A 16,142-nucleotide genomic window follows, 5' to 3' on the forward strand; every position below is an offset into this window, starting at 1 on the left:
AAGTAATGAAGTTTGTGCTCTGGACCCAAAGCAGCTAGTTCAGATGTTTAGAATTTCCCTTCCTGGTTAACCTTTACCTAGCAACTATACTGTAAAATTACAGAAAAATAATTGCATTGTCTGTTGCATGCAAATTGTCCCTGTATTTACGTTTGGAATTTGGTCAAGTTATATCTAGTCATATCCCAACAAATAAAGCAATAATTAGAAAAACATGAAAAGCTGCCATATACACTAGTTCAGTCTCCCACACAAGGCATTAAAAGTTCAGATTACACACGAGTTTGACTTTGATGCCAGGATCTTAGAAGTTCGACATTCCCCACATTATACTTTTTCAAAAAATTTTTTAATCAAGAGCAAGTCATGAGTTTAAAATTATAAAATGTAAAAACCCAGCCTGGTATAACTAATTAGAGTTTAATTTCTTGATTCAAACTAATGCAAGAACAACAAAAATGTATCTTATAATGTATTGGATTGCACTTGTACCTCCAGTCACAAGATGTAATGTAAACACAATGCAGTTTGATTGCTTTATTTCCTGTATGTATGCATACTGCAATTAAGTAGCAAGAACTAAAGGCAAACTAGAAAGGACTACAAAATACAACACATGGACCAATACATTTACAAAACATTCAAAATGTTACAAAATGGGCTGTATTGGTCCTATTGTTCTTCAATTTGGATATTTGTACAAATTGTCAAGATACGATGCCACCATTTTCACTTTTGCACAATTTTACAATGCCAGGGAGAGACTGTTGGAGCCATTTTCAAAGGCTATCCCCAGCAGTAAATGCTTCTCACCCACACATGACACACCTGGAATAGTCCCCACCCCCTTAGGAGACTAGCACATCTTCCTGTCTCACTCAGGGATAAAAAGGATTTAAATAAAAGTAGCAGGCAGCTTTTTAAACTTCAAACAACCGCTCAGCCTCTGAAAGCAAACAAAAAGTCAGAAAAGATCTTTGTGGGAGGGGAGCAAACCAAGGGCTTTGGTAGTGAATGTCAGGATCAATGTAGTTGACATGGTTAATGGTCTCCACATATCTACTCTCCTGTTCTCCCTTTTTCCAATATTTACATCAAAGCATCAAAAGTATATTAAACACCATGTCCAAATTTGCTCCATGTCAAGCAGCCCCAAAATACACAAGAAAAAAAAAATACTTCAGATCGGCACGCAGTAGTCCTCTCATCCCTGTTTGAATGACAGTTTATCCAATGCCAACAGTGAAGAGGGAGGTGTGTATGTGTGTGGTAGGGAATAGGTAAAGGCTGCTGCATCTCTCCCAAGGGCTACAGTCGGGCTGGGGCGCAGGCTAGCTGGCACCAGTACCCTCCATCACCTGCTGAGCCTGCTTCTGTCCCATGCAGCACTGGGCCACAGACTGGAACAGCCTGAAAGACCAAGGAAACCACATGTTATGAATTCTCTGAAATAAATTACCACCTCTACTGTGTGTAAGACTACTGTGTGGTGCAAGCACATACTTTTCAATCTCAGGGGCACAGTGTACAAAGTCATGGCTCCAGAACTTGAAGGCAGGGTTCTTGATCAGTTCAATGAAGGTAATGAGGAGGCCCCACGGATGGGGTCTGTTCACAATCAGCCTCTCCAGCAGGACCCTAGGAAAAGGACAACATTATTCAAGTTGCACAATAATCAACAAATGCCCTTTCTACACAGACAATGTAAGAAGCATTTCCCACCTGGTAATTTGCTCCTGAATTGCTTCGGTGTTGGCTTCAGCAAAGAGGTAAAGCATGGTGCAGCTGAAATAGTGAGTGTGGCTGTTGGGGTAGCGCAGCTGGTTTGCAATTGCATTCAGGAACAAGTAGCGGCCTGCAACAAAGAAACATTTTTTAAATAAATGGGTATTGTTTCACTACTAAAATATAAACAATTCTAAGTTAAATTTGGATGTGTTTGGATTATGCAAAGAATTCCATCTCACCCTCTGTGTCCAGGTCCACAGCCAGGTTCTGAAAGATGTCCATGTGTGCCGAGTGAGTGATGGTGCTCATAGAGGGAGTGCTGCCCTTGTTGTGGATGTGAGCAATCGCTTGTGTGCCCACATACAACACCAGTGCGTTGATCAGCTGGATGTTGTAGCGGTTTCCTGGCTCATTGGACACCTGGAAAACAAAGAAGGGCATAACACATTAACCCTGCAAGGAAATGTATCGCCTACTGACCCGCACCCAGAAAACGGCTGAAGCAGACCTGGGCATTGTACAGCTCCCAGGCCCTTTGGTTGACTCTGTTTTGTAATTCGAAATTCACTTAAACAGGCCGGTCAAACATAATTTTACCTCATGCATGCATGCATGACTAAAGCTGCATTGCTTTTATTTTAGAGGTGTTATTTTTTATGACATACATTTATTTGTAAGGCAAACTTAATTTTGAATTGCTTCTTCATAATACTAACTCTTACCAGTCTCAAGAGCTCATCAAATGCTATTGACTGCTTTTTATAAAAAGACATGAAATTAATACTATGGAGAACTGAGTTAAGCATTTTGGCCCGGCCCTCCACAATATTTTCAGTTTCTCATGTAGCACCGTGAAAAAAATAATTGCCCACCCCCGGGCTGGGGGGGTGAACCAAAGCCCAAACACCACGGTCACTTAAATTAAATCTCCAAATGACTAAATGTAAAAACCTTGAGAACTCAACAAACCTGCAGGTTGCTGCGCAACTCAGACAAGAAAGTGACTGGTGAGCGCGTTTTCAAATACGAATCCAAATCCTTCTTGAATTGGGAGGGCATGACACCTGTGAAGTTGGTAAGGATTCGAGGAGCAATGTTGATCTCACTCAGCATGTCCACCTGCCACAGAAAAGTACAATTTACTTTATATTTTTAATTAAATAAAAAATGGCTGACCTAAAGATTGTGTATAACCTTGAGATTGGGTGTGAAAGGGTCAGGGAGCCTCATGTTGCGTGGAAAGGCACTGAGTATGAGGTTGCGAAGTTGAATGCAGTTTGGTGGGATGACATCACAGAAGCCATAATGGTAGTCGCACAGAAACTCTGGGAAGTCATGCAGCAGGACCAGAAGGACTCGCAGGGTGCCCTAAATGAGACAATAGTACAACAAGACTTAGACAACAGCAATGAATGCAACTAGTGCAGTATTATTTCATTATACAAGGCTGCGGACTTTATTCATGAATCCTGAAACAGCCGCACACACACCTTGTACAGGATTTGCATAGGTTTGTTGAGCTCAACATTTCTCAGGAATGGGGCCAAGTACTTGAAGAGATCAATCAGCAGCTGTGCATACATAGGCCAACCCTTCAACATAACAAACAAAGCAAATAGTAAAAGATTCTACTGAGGATTTGCACTTCTTTCACTGTGTGGACATACCTTCTGCTGGGGTGTATGTGCTAGCATCCGTGCAATGAAGATGCGATGGGAGATGAGTTCCAGCCAGGCATACACAAACCCTGGAGCTTTGGTGGGCCTCAAGATGTGGAAAGTATTGCTGCAAAGCACAATGTAATATTTCTGTGACATTTCTTCGATAGTGTTCATAGCACCACAGTAGCTGAGACCAAAGGAATACAAACCAGAAGGCAGTCAGTGTTTGAAAGTTGATGGTCTCCAACACATGTTCTGGAGCATTGAGCTCCAACAGCAGCATGATGAAAATACGGTGGTATGGCAGCTGCTGGAATTCAGTCTGACGCACATCGTGGTCCTGGATCAACACTCCAACTACAATTCCAAGCACCTGGAAACACAAGTGCTCAAATTTATTACACGTCTCCTTTTTCTTTTGATGATGAATGTGATGCCATTTTCACACCTTGTTGAGGAGGTTGATTTTTGTTACAGTGTTTGTTGCCTCTCCAGAGTGTTTGACCAGAAGGGCTATGAGCCGCACAAAGGCATCCAGGTTATGGTAGCACTTCGCTCTGATGATTGCTGCACTGGCTGCTGGGTTGTGCTGCTGTTCAGCCTGTGCCCGGTAGCTTATCTCAACACACATTTCTGTACACAGTCGGAAGAACCTTGTGATCAAGTCATCAGTCTTCAGGATACCCTGCTGGTGCATCTGTAAACAAGCAAATACTTATTCAAAATGTTACATGAAAAAAAATAATAAAAATTTTAATAGAGATGAGTACCTGGCCAACAAACGCAGAAAAGGCTTTGGTACTGTCCCGGCCAGCAGCAGCTGAGTGGTACAAATTGACCCACTCTCTCAAAAGGTACTCCGCCTTTTCCCTCAGGCCGGGGGGATCATCGTATTCGGAAGCCTGGGAAATGCCAGAGTGCATCATGAAGTTTGGTCCACCATGGGCTCGATCAATCATTGCCTCATAGTTGGATCGAACGACATCCATCAGCTGTGGAAGTCTGAGGGGGAAGGAAAAAAAAAAAGGAAAACTCATGAAGCTCATTTAAATAGACTTTTTTTCTTCTTCACTTTTCGTCTTATTGGAACAAAGTCAAACCAGTGATAAACATTATGTAAAATATGTCTGTTTTCATTCTAATTTGATTAAGACATCAACTTAACAAAAACAAAGTAGCCCTTTACCCCTCAGGTGCATTGGCCCGTGAGTGTGCACAAATCCGCATTAAAGTCTCGATGGTGTGGAAGAGGTCTGCCTCTGTGACATGGCTCACACTACGTTCATCCACCAGCAGCAGCTTCACCAACTGCATTGCAAAAGCAACTGCCATGTAGTGCATTCCATTCTCCATTGACTGAAAAAAAAAGGATGTGTCAATGTTTTGTGATAAACAATAAATAAAATTAAAATTAGGTCCAAGATGATACCTGGGCCAGATGCAGGTCATACTGCTGCATATTCACGAGATGGTTTCTTATCAGAAGTTCAACCGCTTCCACATTGTACTTGTACTCATCTCGGCATTCAATAAGACACCTGTGAAGAGAAGCCAGACTGCTTTAGGCCTTTCCTTTAGATGTAGCATTTAAACCAGAGAGTCTTCTTTACCTGGTGATCTGTTTGTTGCACCACTGCGGCCCATAAGCACGTCCGTCCTGCAGTGCTTTGAGCACCAGCAGATGGCACTCTCTGTAGCGCAGCAAAAGATCAGCATCTGCACCACTGGTAGCATCTAACAGTCCCTCCACGGCCTGAATCATAGAATTAGGTTAGTCCCTATGCTTCACATGGTAAATTATTTATATTTTCCATATAAAAAGTAAGTGTACCTTCTGAAGGAGGCCTAGTGCAGCAATGCCATCTCTGGAGTTTCTTGCCAATACTACAGCCTCCAGCAAACTGCGGAGTGCCGGAGTTAATGGATTCATTGCTAGTGCTGGAGGGATGGCATGAAGATGCTGCTCCAAATCTGCCATGCATTTATCATAAATTTGAGCCACATCATCTGTAGCCCAGGCCTGTTGCTAAAAGTTTAAAAAGAATTAACATCTTAATACATTGTTAATTCAAATGACACTTTACACTACTAAGTTAAGTACTACAGGGATACTGGAACAATGTTTCTGGAACATTCAACAAATCAAGTGCATGAGAACAAAAACAACAAAACACAAACCTTCATTGGCTGAGCCAAGAAGCCAGTGGGCTGAGAGAGATCATTACTGGGTAAGAAACCTGGAACATTCCTGGCAAACTCTTCATAGACAGCCAGTTGTTTGGGATCCACTCCACCAACCTATGTTGACAAAGTTCTGTTTATTATCAAATAACTTGCAACCATGATGAAATAATGATTACTACCTTGAGTCTAATCTGTTCCGGCATGCGTTCAGCCTGGTAGGTTAGAACAACAGGATCACAGTAACGTCGCCCTTCTTGACGTGCATGTTTCCTTAACTCAAACTCCTAAAACGTCACCACAAATATTAGTGTTGTTTACAAAAGTAGAATTATAACATGTGCTATACAGCCTACCGTGGCTAGTCTCTTGTCCATTTCGGGGCCAGCTTTCTCCACAGCAGTTTTCTGAATAAAGCAACATGCCAGTTCACAGTTATCCTGAGCAATCCGTGCTGCGGCTTCTTCCATCATTTCTCTCTGTTGAGGTGTTGGTGCCCTAAGTCCAGCAGCAAAGTTGTTCTTCAGGTTGGTTGCGATGCTCATGAGCAAAGGCTCACGGCAAGTAATCATGGCCATGCCTGCAGTCAGGTTTCTCATCATGTGGTGAGCGGCCACACGCATGCGGGACTCCTCAGAATCCAGGGCAAAATCCTTCCTGATTATCTGCTCACAAGTCGTCATGGCAATTTTGATGGACCGATCAACCACAGGATGAACCAACTCCTGAACAGCCCGTTCAACTGACTGACGAACACACTGCTTGAGCTGAGGGTGGGCTTGTAAGAGGGGAATCTAGACAAAAAACAAAACAAAAAACATTTGCAATAAACAATCGTTTGCCCTAAATTAACATGTGTAATTAATCCACTTACATTGGCATTTATGTTTATGTGTGGAGACAAGCCCGCCAAAGCATACACATTAATGTCATGGTAACTGAACTGAGGGGTTGGAGGCCCTGTGGTGGTGCAAGTTGTAGTGGTGGCAGCTGGGGTTGAGGGCGGTGCTGCAAATGGAACAAAGTCCCCTGTAGGTCACAAAATTTGATTCAGTATCATTGAAATTAAGTAGGTTTACCGTTTTGAAATGTTTTAACTAGTTAAACAATTCACCTGTAGATGATACTGGGAGTAGCTCCTCTGGAGGTTTTGCTTCTTTCTTTGGAGCAGAAAGTTGTTCCTCCAAATTCTTCAGTTTCTCTTTATCCTTCAGCAAGTTTCCTGGCTTTAGATCATTGATGTCCAATGACAGATTCTTACAAAGAACTTCAATTTCAAATTTTAGGTTTAGCTGCAGATAAGGAGGGGGGGTTAAATAACGTTAAATATGAGAGTGAAATTTTTAAATGTGTTTTTAAATGTTCACTGACCTTAAGATCATGTTCCTGGTGCAGCTCAGCGAGCACATTCATGATGGCCATGGTCCAGGGATTTTGGGGCCTAAAAACCTACAACACAAAAGGTAAACAAACAAAAACAATTTGATAAAACATTGCTTAGATTGTATCTTTTCAAGATACCAAACGTATTAAATTGCAACATTTACTCATCCAGCTTACCATGCTTCTTAGACTGGATTCTAAAACTTTAGCCACAAATGGGACCACATAAAGCAGCTCTTGTTGGCCTTTGACATAGGCTTCCAGTAGAAGAGATTTTAGTTCCAGATCCTGACAAGAAGAAGAAATAAGTAGTTTCCCCAGCATAAAAATAAAACATCTATTAATTAAACTTACAGTATAGAGTATGGGCTTGTTTTTGGCCAAAGTAATCATGCCAAGCCAGTGACCCAAGTTCTTCAGCAGAGAGCGGTCTGAGAAATTGGCTGCTGCCTTATCAGAAGTCAATAGAACCTGAAAAAATATTTTTAAAATGATAATACGTTCCAAGACATGTTAAACGAAAAGGGTGAATGAAAATGCTTTGGTTTTTTACCTTTATATTTCGGTAGGTTTCAGTAAGAACCATCTTCACAAACTCTGGGTTCTTCAGTGTGTCAAGAAAGTTGGAATAAAGACTATGGAAATTGGGCTCAATACTGACCCGCTTCATCACCAGATACTGAGAAACCCAGGGCATAAACTCTTCCTTTACAGTCTCTTTTAACTCCTCAACCTTAAATACAATACATTTAATGTCACTTCAGCGTTCGAGAGCAGAATTAAGCTTTCACATGTTCTTTGCTCACCTTTTGGGTCATGTTGGACTGCGAAAGGTTGTTGAAGATAAATGCAATCTTTTCCTGTACATTCTCTGGAGGCTCTACAATCCTTTCACTTTGGTCAGTTGCCACAAGGAGGGTGTCAATGTTGGTAGTGTTAATAGAGGGCTGAAACAAAACACACAGTAAGCCACTCAATAACATAAAACATGCAAGTGAGGTCTATGCAGAACTTACAGGAACATCTTTTTTGAAACTGCTAGAGGTGGGCCTTGTGATGGTGGTGGTCTTTGCTACTGTGGTGGTGGTGGTGGTAGTAGTGACCAGTGTGCTAGCTTGGCCAGGTGGAGGAACTTTGGGGGCACCAGGTGGTTGGGGCTGGGTCTGCGCTTGCACCTGGGCAAGGGCCAGACTGCCAGGAGTCGTAATGGAGCCCTGCATCTTCACTGGAGGGTCCCGTGACTGTTGACCATACTCAATATACTGCACACACAGGATATGCGAAAGACAAAGCATAATTACTAGTTGTATAAACAGATCATGTCGTAAATATATTTTGAGAAAAAAGTGGACTCAATAAACTGAAAATTGGATACCTCTTGTAAATGGTGGGGAAACTGCAAGAAGTGGGCAATTGAAGCCAGATGTTGACAATATTGAGGATAGTCCTTTAATCTGCAAAAGTTTTTTTTAGTATGACATTCCAGTGAAAAGTTGTTATACATTAAGCATCATTCCTACCTGTTTTTAAACCGATCTAAAGCTGCAATTCCAAAATAATACATTTTTGATCCAAATGGTTTCCTTAAGGCTTCAAGAACATAGCGCAGTGCCAAGCCCAGGGCCATGTATGTGACCAGCCCCTTCTCAATAATGCCACCAAAAAGGCAAGCAGTAATGTGCAATTCCTTGTCAGGGTACTGTGGGAAGAAGCGATATTCCTCAAACAGATTACGGAGCATGCAATTGAACACTTCTCGTTCTCGTTTGATGGTTGAATCTTTGAATCTCTGCAACATCTCCAAAACCTGTTCAGACACAACAGATAAATGGCAATTCAATTTGAATACATATGAAAGCCTTATTTAGGCAATAATAAAAAAGGATTCATATCTGTACGTACATCATCAACAGACATTGTAGGATGAGGTGGGTGGTTGTAGATGCGCTGGAAGTAGCTGTTGGCTTCATCGTCTATTTCCTTACTAAAGTGCTGGTTTGCCTCGGGCCACACCTGAGAAAGGTCCGCTGAACAAAATATGACAAAATTAAAATGCAGTGATAAAAAAGTAACAGATTTAACATTACCATGCATTGCATGTGCACAAAGGCAAGTGAGGTTGTCAGCAAAAGCAGACGTGAATGGAAGACTGACCTGCATTTCCTCACAAAAGTCTAACTACTTAAATTTTTTAACATGATTTCAACATTACTCAAGACAATTTTCTGCCATTTGTGAGAAAATGCAGTTGTGAGCGGCGCTGGGCAGGCTCTCAGTCACACCACGACCACCTCCACTTACAGGCCTTGATCTTACTCTGCTGAAACGTCGGTGGATTCAGGCCTGGTGTGCTCATCTTTCTGGTGCTGAAGGGATCTGTGCTAACAGCTGGCATCCCCAAACTAGAGCCTATGCCAGAGCCAATGCCGGAGCCCAGAGGACCTACCAAACAGGAAGTGAGATTCAATTTATTCAAATCTTGTTAACGGCAAGGTACATTTTAAAAAAAATATAAAATGTATTGTACCAGAATCCATGCCAGGAAGCTGTGCTGACAGACTGCCAATACCACCGAATGGGGTACTTGGGTTGGTATTGGACAGCGGTGGGAAGGCCTTTGCTGGAGACTGGGGATTACTAAAGGCTGAACTTAATGAGGTGGGGAAACCTTGCATGCTTGGAGTGTGAGATGTGGCAGTGCCTCCCAAGCTGAGGGATCCCATTCCAGACAAAGGATCCATCTACACAGAAGAGCAGTGTTGCAAAACATATTTAGAAAATGTATTTTGTCTTCTTTTTATAGATAGAAACTGTGTTTTCTTCACCCTTGTCAGGTAAATAGCTAATCAGCTTTTTACAATGTTTGTCTTATTAGAAGAAAACACAAGTTTCAGTGTTGCAAAACAATGTAAAATTCACAATGTCAGCATTTCATTTACAACTAACCTGAACTGGAGAGATGGCATCTAGACTGCCGGTGCTAGGGTGCTTAACTTTAGGCATTACTCCAGGAGGCGGCTGTCTGGGTTTATTCATGACACTGCTGCAGTTAGCAATCATGGTCAATATCATCTCAGACAGTTCTTGGGACACACTCCTGAAAGTTCAATAGAAAAAGTTACCATAAAGTCACAAACATTAGAAAGTGATTCATATCATAGGTTAAATGAAAAAACATTGTGGCATTTTACCCAGCACAGGACTGCAGACATGCCAACATAGTAGCCAAAGTTTCAGGGGGTAACTGGGCGCTTTTTGGTTGATCCTTATCCGGGGCCAGACCACCCATTATGGAAGGGCAACGCCTTTTAAGGAATGTTACACATGCCTGGATAAAAGGTTCCTGAAAAAGAAAATTATTAAATAACAAGACAACCACAATGCCATTTTATTCATCCCTGTATTTACCCCATGCTCTCTGATCTTGTCCGTCAGCCATTTATCAAGTTTGAGGTATTCGCGGCGAGAGGCAAGTGCAGCAAGGTCAATAACAAAGGCAAACGGGGTACCATTCAGCAGCATTGATAGAGACTGAGGAGAAATAAAACCATTATGTAAAGTGTTTTGTTTAATTTCTCAATATAACAGTAGGTCTGTACTAAACCTTCAAGTCTTGAGCCACATCCAGGATACGGGACAGCTTTGCCTGATCATACTGCTCTCCTCTCATGTACCACTCAGCCATCGAATGCATGATAAGCTGACGGATAGAAGGAGACTGTCCCTGGAAAACAATTTAATGTTAAATTGTACCCATTGATAAAGCACTAACAAGATTAACACTTACTTGTCCGTGCCAGGCATAGTGCAGGATTATGGCAGAGTTGGGGTGATTTCCCAAAAAGATGGGCATCAGTGTTGAAATGAGCTCATGCCGAAGTTGATGCCAAGACGTAGAAATCTGCAGCAGTGCCAGCACCAGCATGTCTGGGCAGTGCTTGATTGGGAAGGTAAACAGCTGCTTCACCTGCTCATAGTGACCCACTTCAGAAAGTCTAAGAAGACTTTCTACAAGGTCCAAACTTTTCCTGTGAAAACATGACAATTACTGTACATACAGTTCCACTGAGTAGAGCACATGTTTTTAAGTGCAAGACATACCAGGTGGCTATTTCCCTGTTGTCATCTTCAGGTGGTGCCTTAAGAATGTCGATGGCAACTGTGTGGCAGGGGTAATCCGCAAAGCAGAACACTTCTGGGCTCATCAGGGAGTGTTGTATGAAGGACAGCTGAAGACACATATTTAAAGCTGGGTAAGTAAACAGCTTTTAGAAACCTGCAACTCCACAAACAAAGCAGCATTTACCTGTCCCTCGGCATGTTTCCATGGCCGATAGATGAGATCAACAGGGAAGACCTCAAGACCCAATCCCCTCTGAATGCCATACACCACAATATGGAGGCCTTTACTATCACGAATCACAAAACCTGGGTGATCCAGTTCGTATGTCACCTCTTTGAAGTTTAGGTTAGGATTCTGAAAAAGGAAAAACAGGAGTATGTACATTAAAAAAAGGCACTGTACCTAATGTTTACAGTTTCTGTTAATTTTAGTCCTAATTTTACAGTGTAACAAAAAAAATAATAATAATTGGAGGTTATGCACAGAATGTTTAGACAAAGTTTAGATATGTGGAAGTTACTGAGTGTCAATGGTAAGAAACATCCATAGACGTAAATATGTCATTACGGGCTAGTCATTCTGAGTGTCCCTAATCTTGCCGCTGCTGTTAGCCAACAACCTAGCTCTGTCCAAACAGTTAACACTGAGAATTTCAGGCATCACACGCAGGAGTCAGTTGGACTTGCATATAGGAGCTCCACTGACAAAAATGAGAAACAAAAACATCTCATGACTCATTTGCTTTTGCCCATCAGTTTTGCCATTGCCACTCATTCAGGAATGTCACAATGTGTTTTGAATGAAAATTACATTAGAGTATAACCTATATTATTGGCAATTTTTTTATGTGTCAAAATACAATGCACATACCACTTCTTTGACAACGTCAATGAGAACCTCCACATTCCACGTATGTGCCTGAGAGCCATCATTCTTGTCCTTCCCATCACTCCAGATACCGCCTCCTGGGGCAGAGATTGACTGCAAAAAAGATGTACATTTAAGTGCATTTTATAATTTGTTTAACCATTAGGAAACCTAAAAATGTACAGTAAAGTACTGAAATTTGTTACCAAGCAAGTAGCTTACCTGTAAGGGAATTCCATCAGCAAGTCCAGAATGGGTGCGGGCCATCATCCCTAAAACTCTCGCCACCTGGCTTGCTGTCACCTCTCTGCCCGGATACTGGAGGATTATGTTTCTGCATTCATCCACACTGGAAGACAAAACAGGGCAGATGCTGCTTGTCAAACATGGGTAGAGACAAAAGGAAAAATAAAACAAGTGATTGCATAAGAGTCCTGCTAATGTTAAAAGCTAAACACACCTGGCACAGAAGCCATAGCCCACTTCTTGCATAAATTCTGCAAGCGAATTTTCCATCATGGTCTTGGCTAACTCCCCCGAGTCTGGCAAGATTCTGTCCATGAGAATGTCCCGTTTTTCAGGGTACAACAGTGGTGCGAGCACCACAGGGCAGCGCTCCTGGGGGAAATCTAAAACAACAATCAATATAAAGTGAATGAATGGCAAAGACAGCTCATTTTATTCACCTTCTAGAATAATGGCAACCTGCAGTTATACCTCGGCAAAGAGTTTTGAGGAAGGCGTCAATTTGCTCTTGCCCTACTCCACTGGCTCCCTTCTGGCCGAACAGCAGATGGGAGAGCAGTAGGTGCAGGACCTCTATAGCAATATCTTGGAAGCCACCTTCCTGGTTTCCTCCTAGGTCAGCGTCAACGTACGATCGCAGGAGGTCGGGAAGTTTCTGCTTGATGAACTGTGCAGCTAAGAAAAGAGAGGAAAAAACTATTCAAAAGGTGATCCCTTTTTCAATTTTCCAACAAAACAGAAAGCCTTGGTTGTCATTAGAAGAAATGACTACCGTTTTTAATGTTTATCCATGATGATTTAATATAGTTTTCTGGTATATTGGGTCAACATTTTGCTCAATATATTGGATGCTATGATTTTTTTTTTATAAAGGGGAAAGCACATTTGTAAATTTAACTACAACTTCACATAAATTTGTGGGCCCTGTCATGGATTTTAAAATATTGACACCAAGATATATAATATAATAAAAGGTATATGCAAAAAATATATGCTAAATATATGCTCAATAAACATCATACACTTCTATCTATGGACACATATAAGACCTGAACACATAACATATTTAGATCACCATGTTGCCTTCTATTTTAAAAACACTATATTCACCTAAAACAATGTATTAACATGTTTTATAAGTTTCACTTTCGTTTTTGACCGAGTTTTTCTTCACTTTGCTACCTGTATTAATCGTAACACAATCAACGTGCATCTCGCTAATGAAATGATTGCACGTTGGATCGAGTTTGTCAAGTCACGTTTCACCATGTTTTCATATATTTATGGACAACTGTCAGGTGGGAGCATAGTTGACGTAGGATTGTGGACAGAACATTGCAGAATGCAGCTAACCGCAAGTGTTTCAGTAGGGTCCGGGAGAAATCGCTAAAATACTTAAACATGCATGGATGACATCTAAAACCTCTTCTGGCATGTTTTTGGTGAGGAAAAAAAAAAAAAAAAACTATCTTGCGATATTATGCATGTAAGATATACAACTATCCAACTGTTTCAAATAAGATCTGAACATTAAAAGTCAAGAAAACCTACCAAAACCACGAAGATCTACGTTGCTGGAGTTAAGCAAAGCAAGCCCAAAAATAACCTAAGGGGAAAAAATAAATATGTAGTTCATGTAATTCATACATTGTTTTAAAGTTTTATTACAATTATACCTCTTGAACCTTGCTGAGCTTGAGAACTTTACTCAGTTGAGTAAATAAATGGGCTGATGGCTTCAAACTCTAAAAAAAAATAAAATAAAAACAATTTTAATTTAATTGTAAATTTTTCAAAAACAAAAAATAGCAATATTTATATATATTTTTATATAAACATATTTCATAATATAACAAAAATGTTTTAACTACATTAATTCTTAGGAAAAGTACTAAATAGGAAGGCCATTTCAACAAACCAAACAAGAGTGAAAAATTTACTACTGACCTTCTGGTAGTGTAGGGGATTGTCAATGGCGTAACACAAAGTTGAGATAAAGTTTGGCTTTGATATCAGCGACACACACTCCTGGATCAGAAACTGTGTCTTGGGCAAGTTAAAAATCAAAGAAAGAGACAAAGTAGAGAAAACAGAGGCAGGTCACGATCAAGGCCAGGTGTAATATAAATGTTCTGTGTAGGTATTCATTTGCATTAAACTACACCATTCAGTAATATACCCACTGTGTTAAAACGGTAGTTATTACCTGGTGAAAATCCTTGCCACTGCTTTTACCATCGCCACTGAAATCCACATGGGAGAAGAGACAGCGTAAGAGATGCCTGTCTGCCTCAGGGCCGTGACGATTTACAATCTAAAAAATAAATTGGTAATGCAGGAGTGTAAAGAACAGGATATAAAATGTCAACATTAAGGTTAACTCAAGATATGTTTAGACTTCTACTCACATGCTGTATTTCCTGCTGGCTGGCTTTGTAATTTTTCTTTGTTAAATTGTCCACCAGGTAGCTGATTTGAGACAAAGCCAGCGAGAGCGAGTCAAGATTCATTGCTGGTTGGGGCGGAAGCAGGCGGCCGAGCACGGCGCAAAATCACCATTATTCCCCTTTGGTCACTTCAGTGATAGGTTACTTCTGCTCCCCCCCCCCAAAAGGTTTGAAAAATGTTTAGCTTCCAAATGGGCTCTTCTATCAGTTGGCCAGTTCTTCAAGTCCTTCAGTTTAAAACCAGGTTCAGCATCTAGATGGAATAAGCAGAACATACATTATTATGATGTATACCTACTACTAGTCTAAAAGTGAGCTTTAAAATAGCAATTATTACCACAGCTTTAATCATAACTTGAGAGGGCCGCATTTAGAACATATCACATTTTTAAAACAAATTTTATTGCCAGGTTTTTAACAAAAACACTACTAAAAATAAGATGCCAATGGTTGTAGACATAACAGTAATCTTTACATACATAAAAGGAAAAGATATGTTTAATTATGTATGATAAATTAAGTAACTATATTAATTATTGACACATTAAAAAACGTTTAATGCATCGCAGGCATTAATTGCTCCAACTGGACACTAGTGATTGACACCATGAGTCAACACAATGCGTTTTACTGAAATTTCTAGTTTAATATCGTAATAAATATACACGATGCTTCGGGGATTCTTCCTATTGCATTAAACGTTAGCTAGAATCGATCATGAAAAAGCTAAATTGTTGCAAGGGCTAAAGCTAATTTAGCTTAGGTACACGATATGCGTTCAAACCGCTGTTATATGTAAAAACAAACGGTGATGTAGTTCTAGATATGATATATAACTAAAATATATAATTAAGACACGTCTATTGATTCCGCATGCTAAATCCGATCCTGTGGCGGCCCAGCTAACCACACCGAGGTTTGCTAAAGCTACCAGCGCGATCTGGTTAGCATAAAGCTCGTTAGCATTAGCTCTTTTCCATGAACACCGACTAGTTTATGGAGCCGTTTACGTCCAAACAGAGCTTATCCACTGCGCTCCAGCAAGTACACACTGGAATCACAACTATAGGGCACATTAACCAGCCCATGCACCAATAGAAATCTCAATATCACGGTTATTGTTTCTTCATGCGGCCAGAATGACAGCTGCTTTTCAGCAATTAGCCCGAGTCGGATTGCGGGCTAATGGCTACCTTGCATTTAAACCTTAGTGGGGTGCGTTAGGGAATGTAAAACGCCAGATATGAACTAGCGGACATGTAGCAAGTCTCACCGTGCATATGATGAAGTTGGTTAAATATTCATTTCTTCTTGTTTCACTGAACCAACTTCATGAAATGAACGACCGCTGTGGTTCCAACTCAAAATGATTTTCAAAATAAAATGGCGACGGTCTCCCCCGCGTCCCCGAGGCGCGTTCACGATTGCAAACGCGTGCTGGAGCTCATGTCATGCACACGGAAAACACAAACGGGTTTTATTTGTCATTATTATTTCGGGTATTAC

General features: G+C 40.9%; 1 protein-coding gene across 4 annotated transcripts; it reads right to left on the reverse strand.

Moving 5' to 3' along the window:
• Positions 1–522: 522 nt before the first annotated feature.
• Positions 523–16,065, reverse strand: cnot1 (CCR4-NOT transcription complex, subunit 1). Of its 4 annotated transcripts, none has more exons than XM_055155176.1 (48): positions 15,910–16,065; positions 14,598–14,889; positions 14,396–14,503; positions 14,137–14,229; positions 13,866–13,934; positions 13,741–13,795; positions 12,661–12,864; positions 12,404–12,572; positions 12,166–12,292; positions 11,947–12,057; positions 11,260–11,430; positions 11,055–11,182; positions 10,741–10,981; positions 10,558–10,677; positions 10,362–10,484; positions 10,145–10,296; positions 9,900–10,050; positions 9,481–9,694; positions 9,270–9,395; positions 8,856–8,980; positions 8,474–8,760; positions 8,329–8,407; positions 7,970–8,215; positions 7,760–7,900; positions 7,507–7,686; positions 7,308–7,424; positions 7,131–7,241; positions 6,942–7,019; positions 6,685–6,862; positions 6,445–6,599; positions 5,927–6,364; positions 5,753–5,857; positions 5,568–5,687; positions 5,221–5,415; positions 5,000–5,142; positions 4,819–4,927; positions 4,576–4,745; positions 4,160–4,391; positions 3,838–4,086; positions 3,599–3,762; positions 3,396–3,513; positions 3,219–3,320; positions 2,923–3,096; positions 2,698–2,847; positions 1,968–2,148; positions 1,723–1,855; positions 1,504–1,638; positions 523–1,410 (listed from the first exon to the last, which is right to left on the reverse strand). In XM_055155176.1, exons 2-48 carry the CDS (start codon positions 14,697–14,699, stop codon positions 1,332–1,334), a joined length of 7,158 nt encoding a protein of 2,385 aa, XP_055011151.1. In that variant the 5' UTR covers positions 14,700–14,889; positions 15,910–16,065; the 3' UTR covers positions 523–1,331. The 4 variants fall into 4 exon arrangements, with proteins under 4 accessions (XP_055011151.1, XP_055011149.1, XP_055011150.1 ...); XM_055155174.1 differs by having other exon boundaries at positions 7,970–8,224; XM_055155175.1 differs by having other exon boundaries at positions 14,137–14,235.
• Positions 16,066–16,142: the final 77 nt, after the last annotated feature.

This window comes from Boleophthalmus pectinirostris, unplaced genomic scaffold (genome assembly GCF_026225935.1).
Source record: "Boleophthalmus pectinirostris isolate CB_2022bp ecotype Guang Dong unplaced genomic scaffold, ASM2622593v1 HiC_scaffold_2, whole genome shotgun sequence".
Classification (NCBI taxonomy): Eukaryota; Metazoa; Chordata; class Actinopteri; order Gobiiformes; family Gobiidae; genus Boleophthalmus; species Boleophthalmus pectinirostris.

Coding starts and splice junctions, on each gene's coding strand:
- cnot1 (XM_055155173.1), bottom strand. CDS start 14,699: ATGAATCTTGACTCGCTCTCGCTGGCTTTGTCTCAAATCAGCTACCTG. Junction 10,051..10,144: donor TGTCTGCAGTCCTGTGCTGG/GTAAAATGCCAC, acceptor TTGAACTTTCAG/GAGTGTGTCCCAAGAACTGT. Junction 8,225..8,328: donor TTCCCCACCATTTACAAGAG/GTATCCAATTTT, acceptor TCGCATATCCTG/TGTGTGCAGTATATTGAGTA.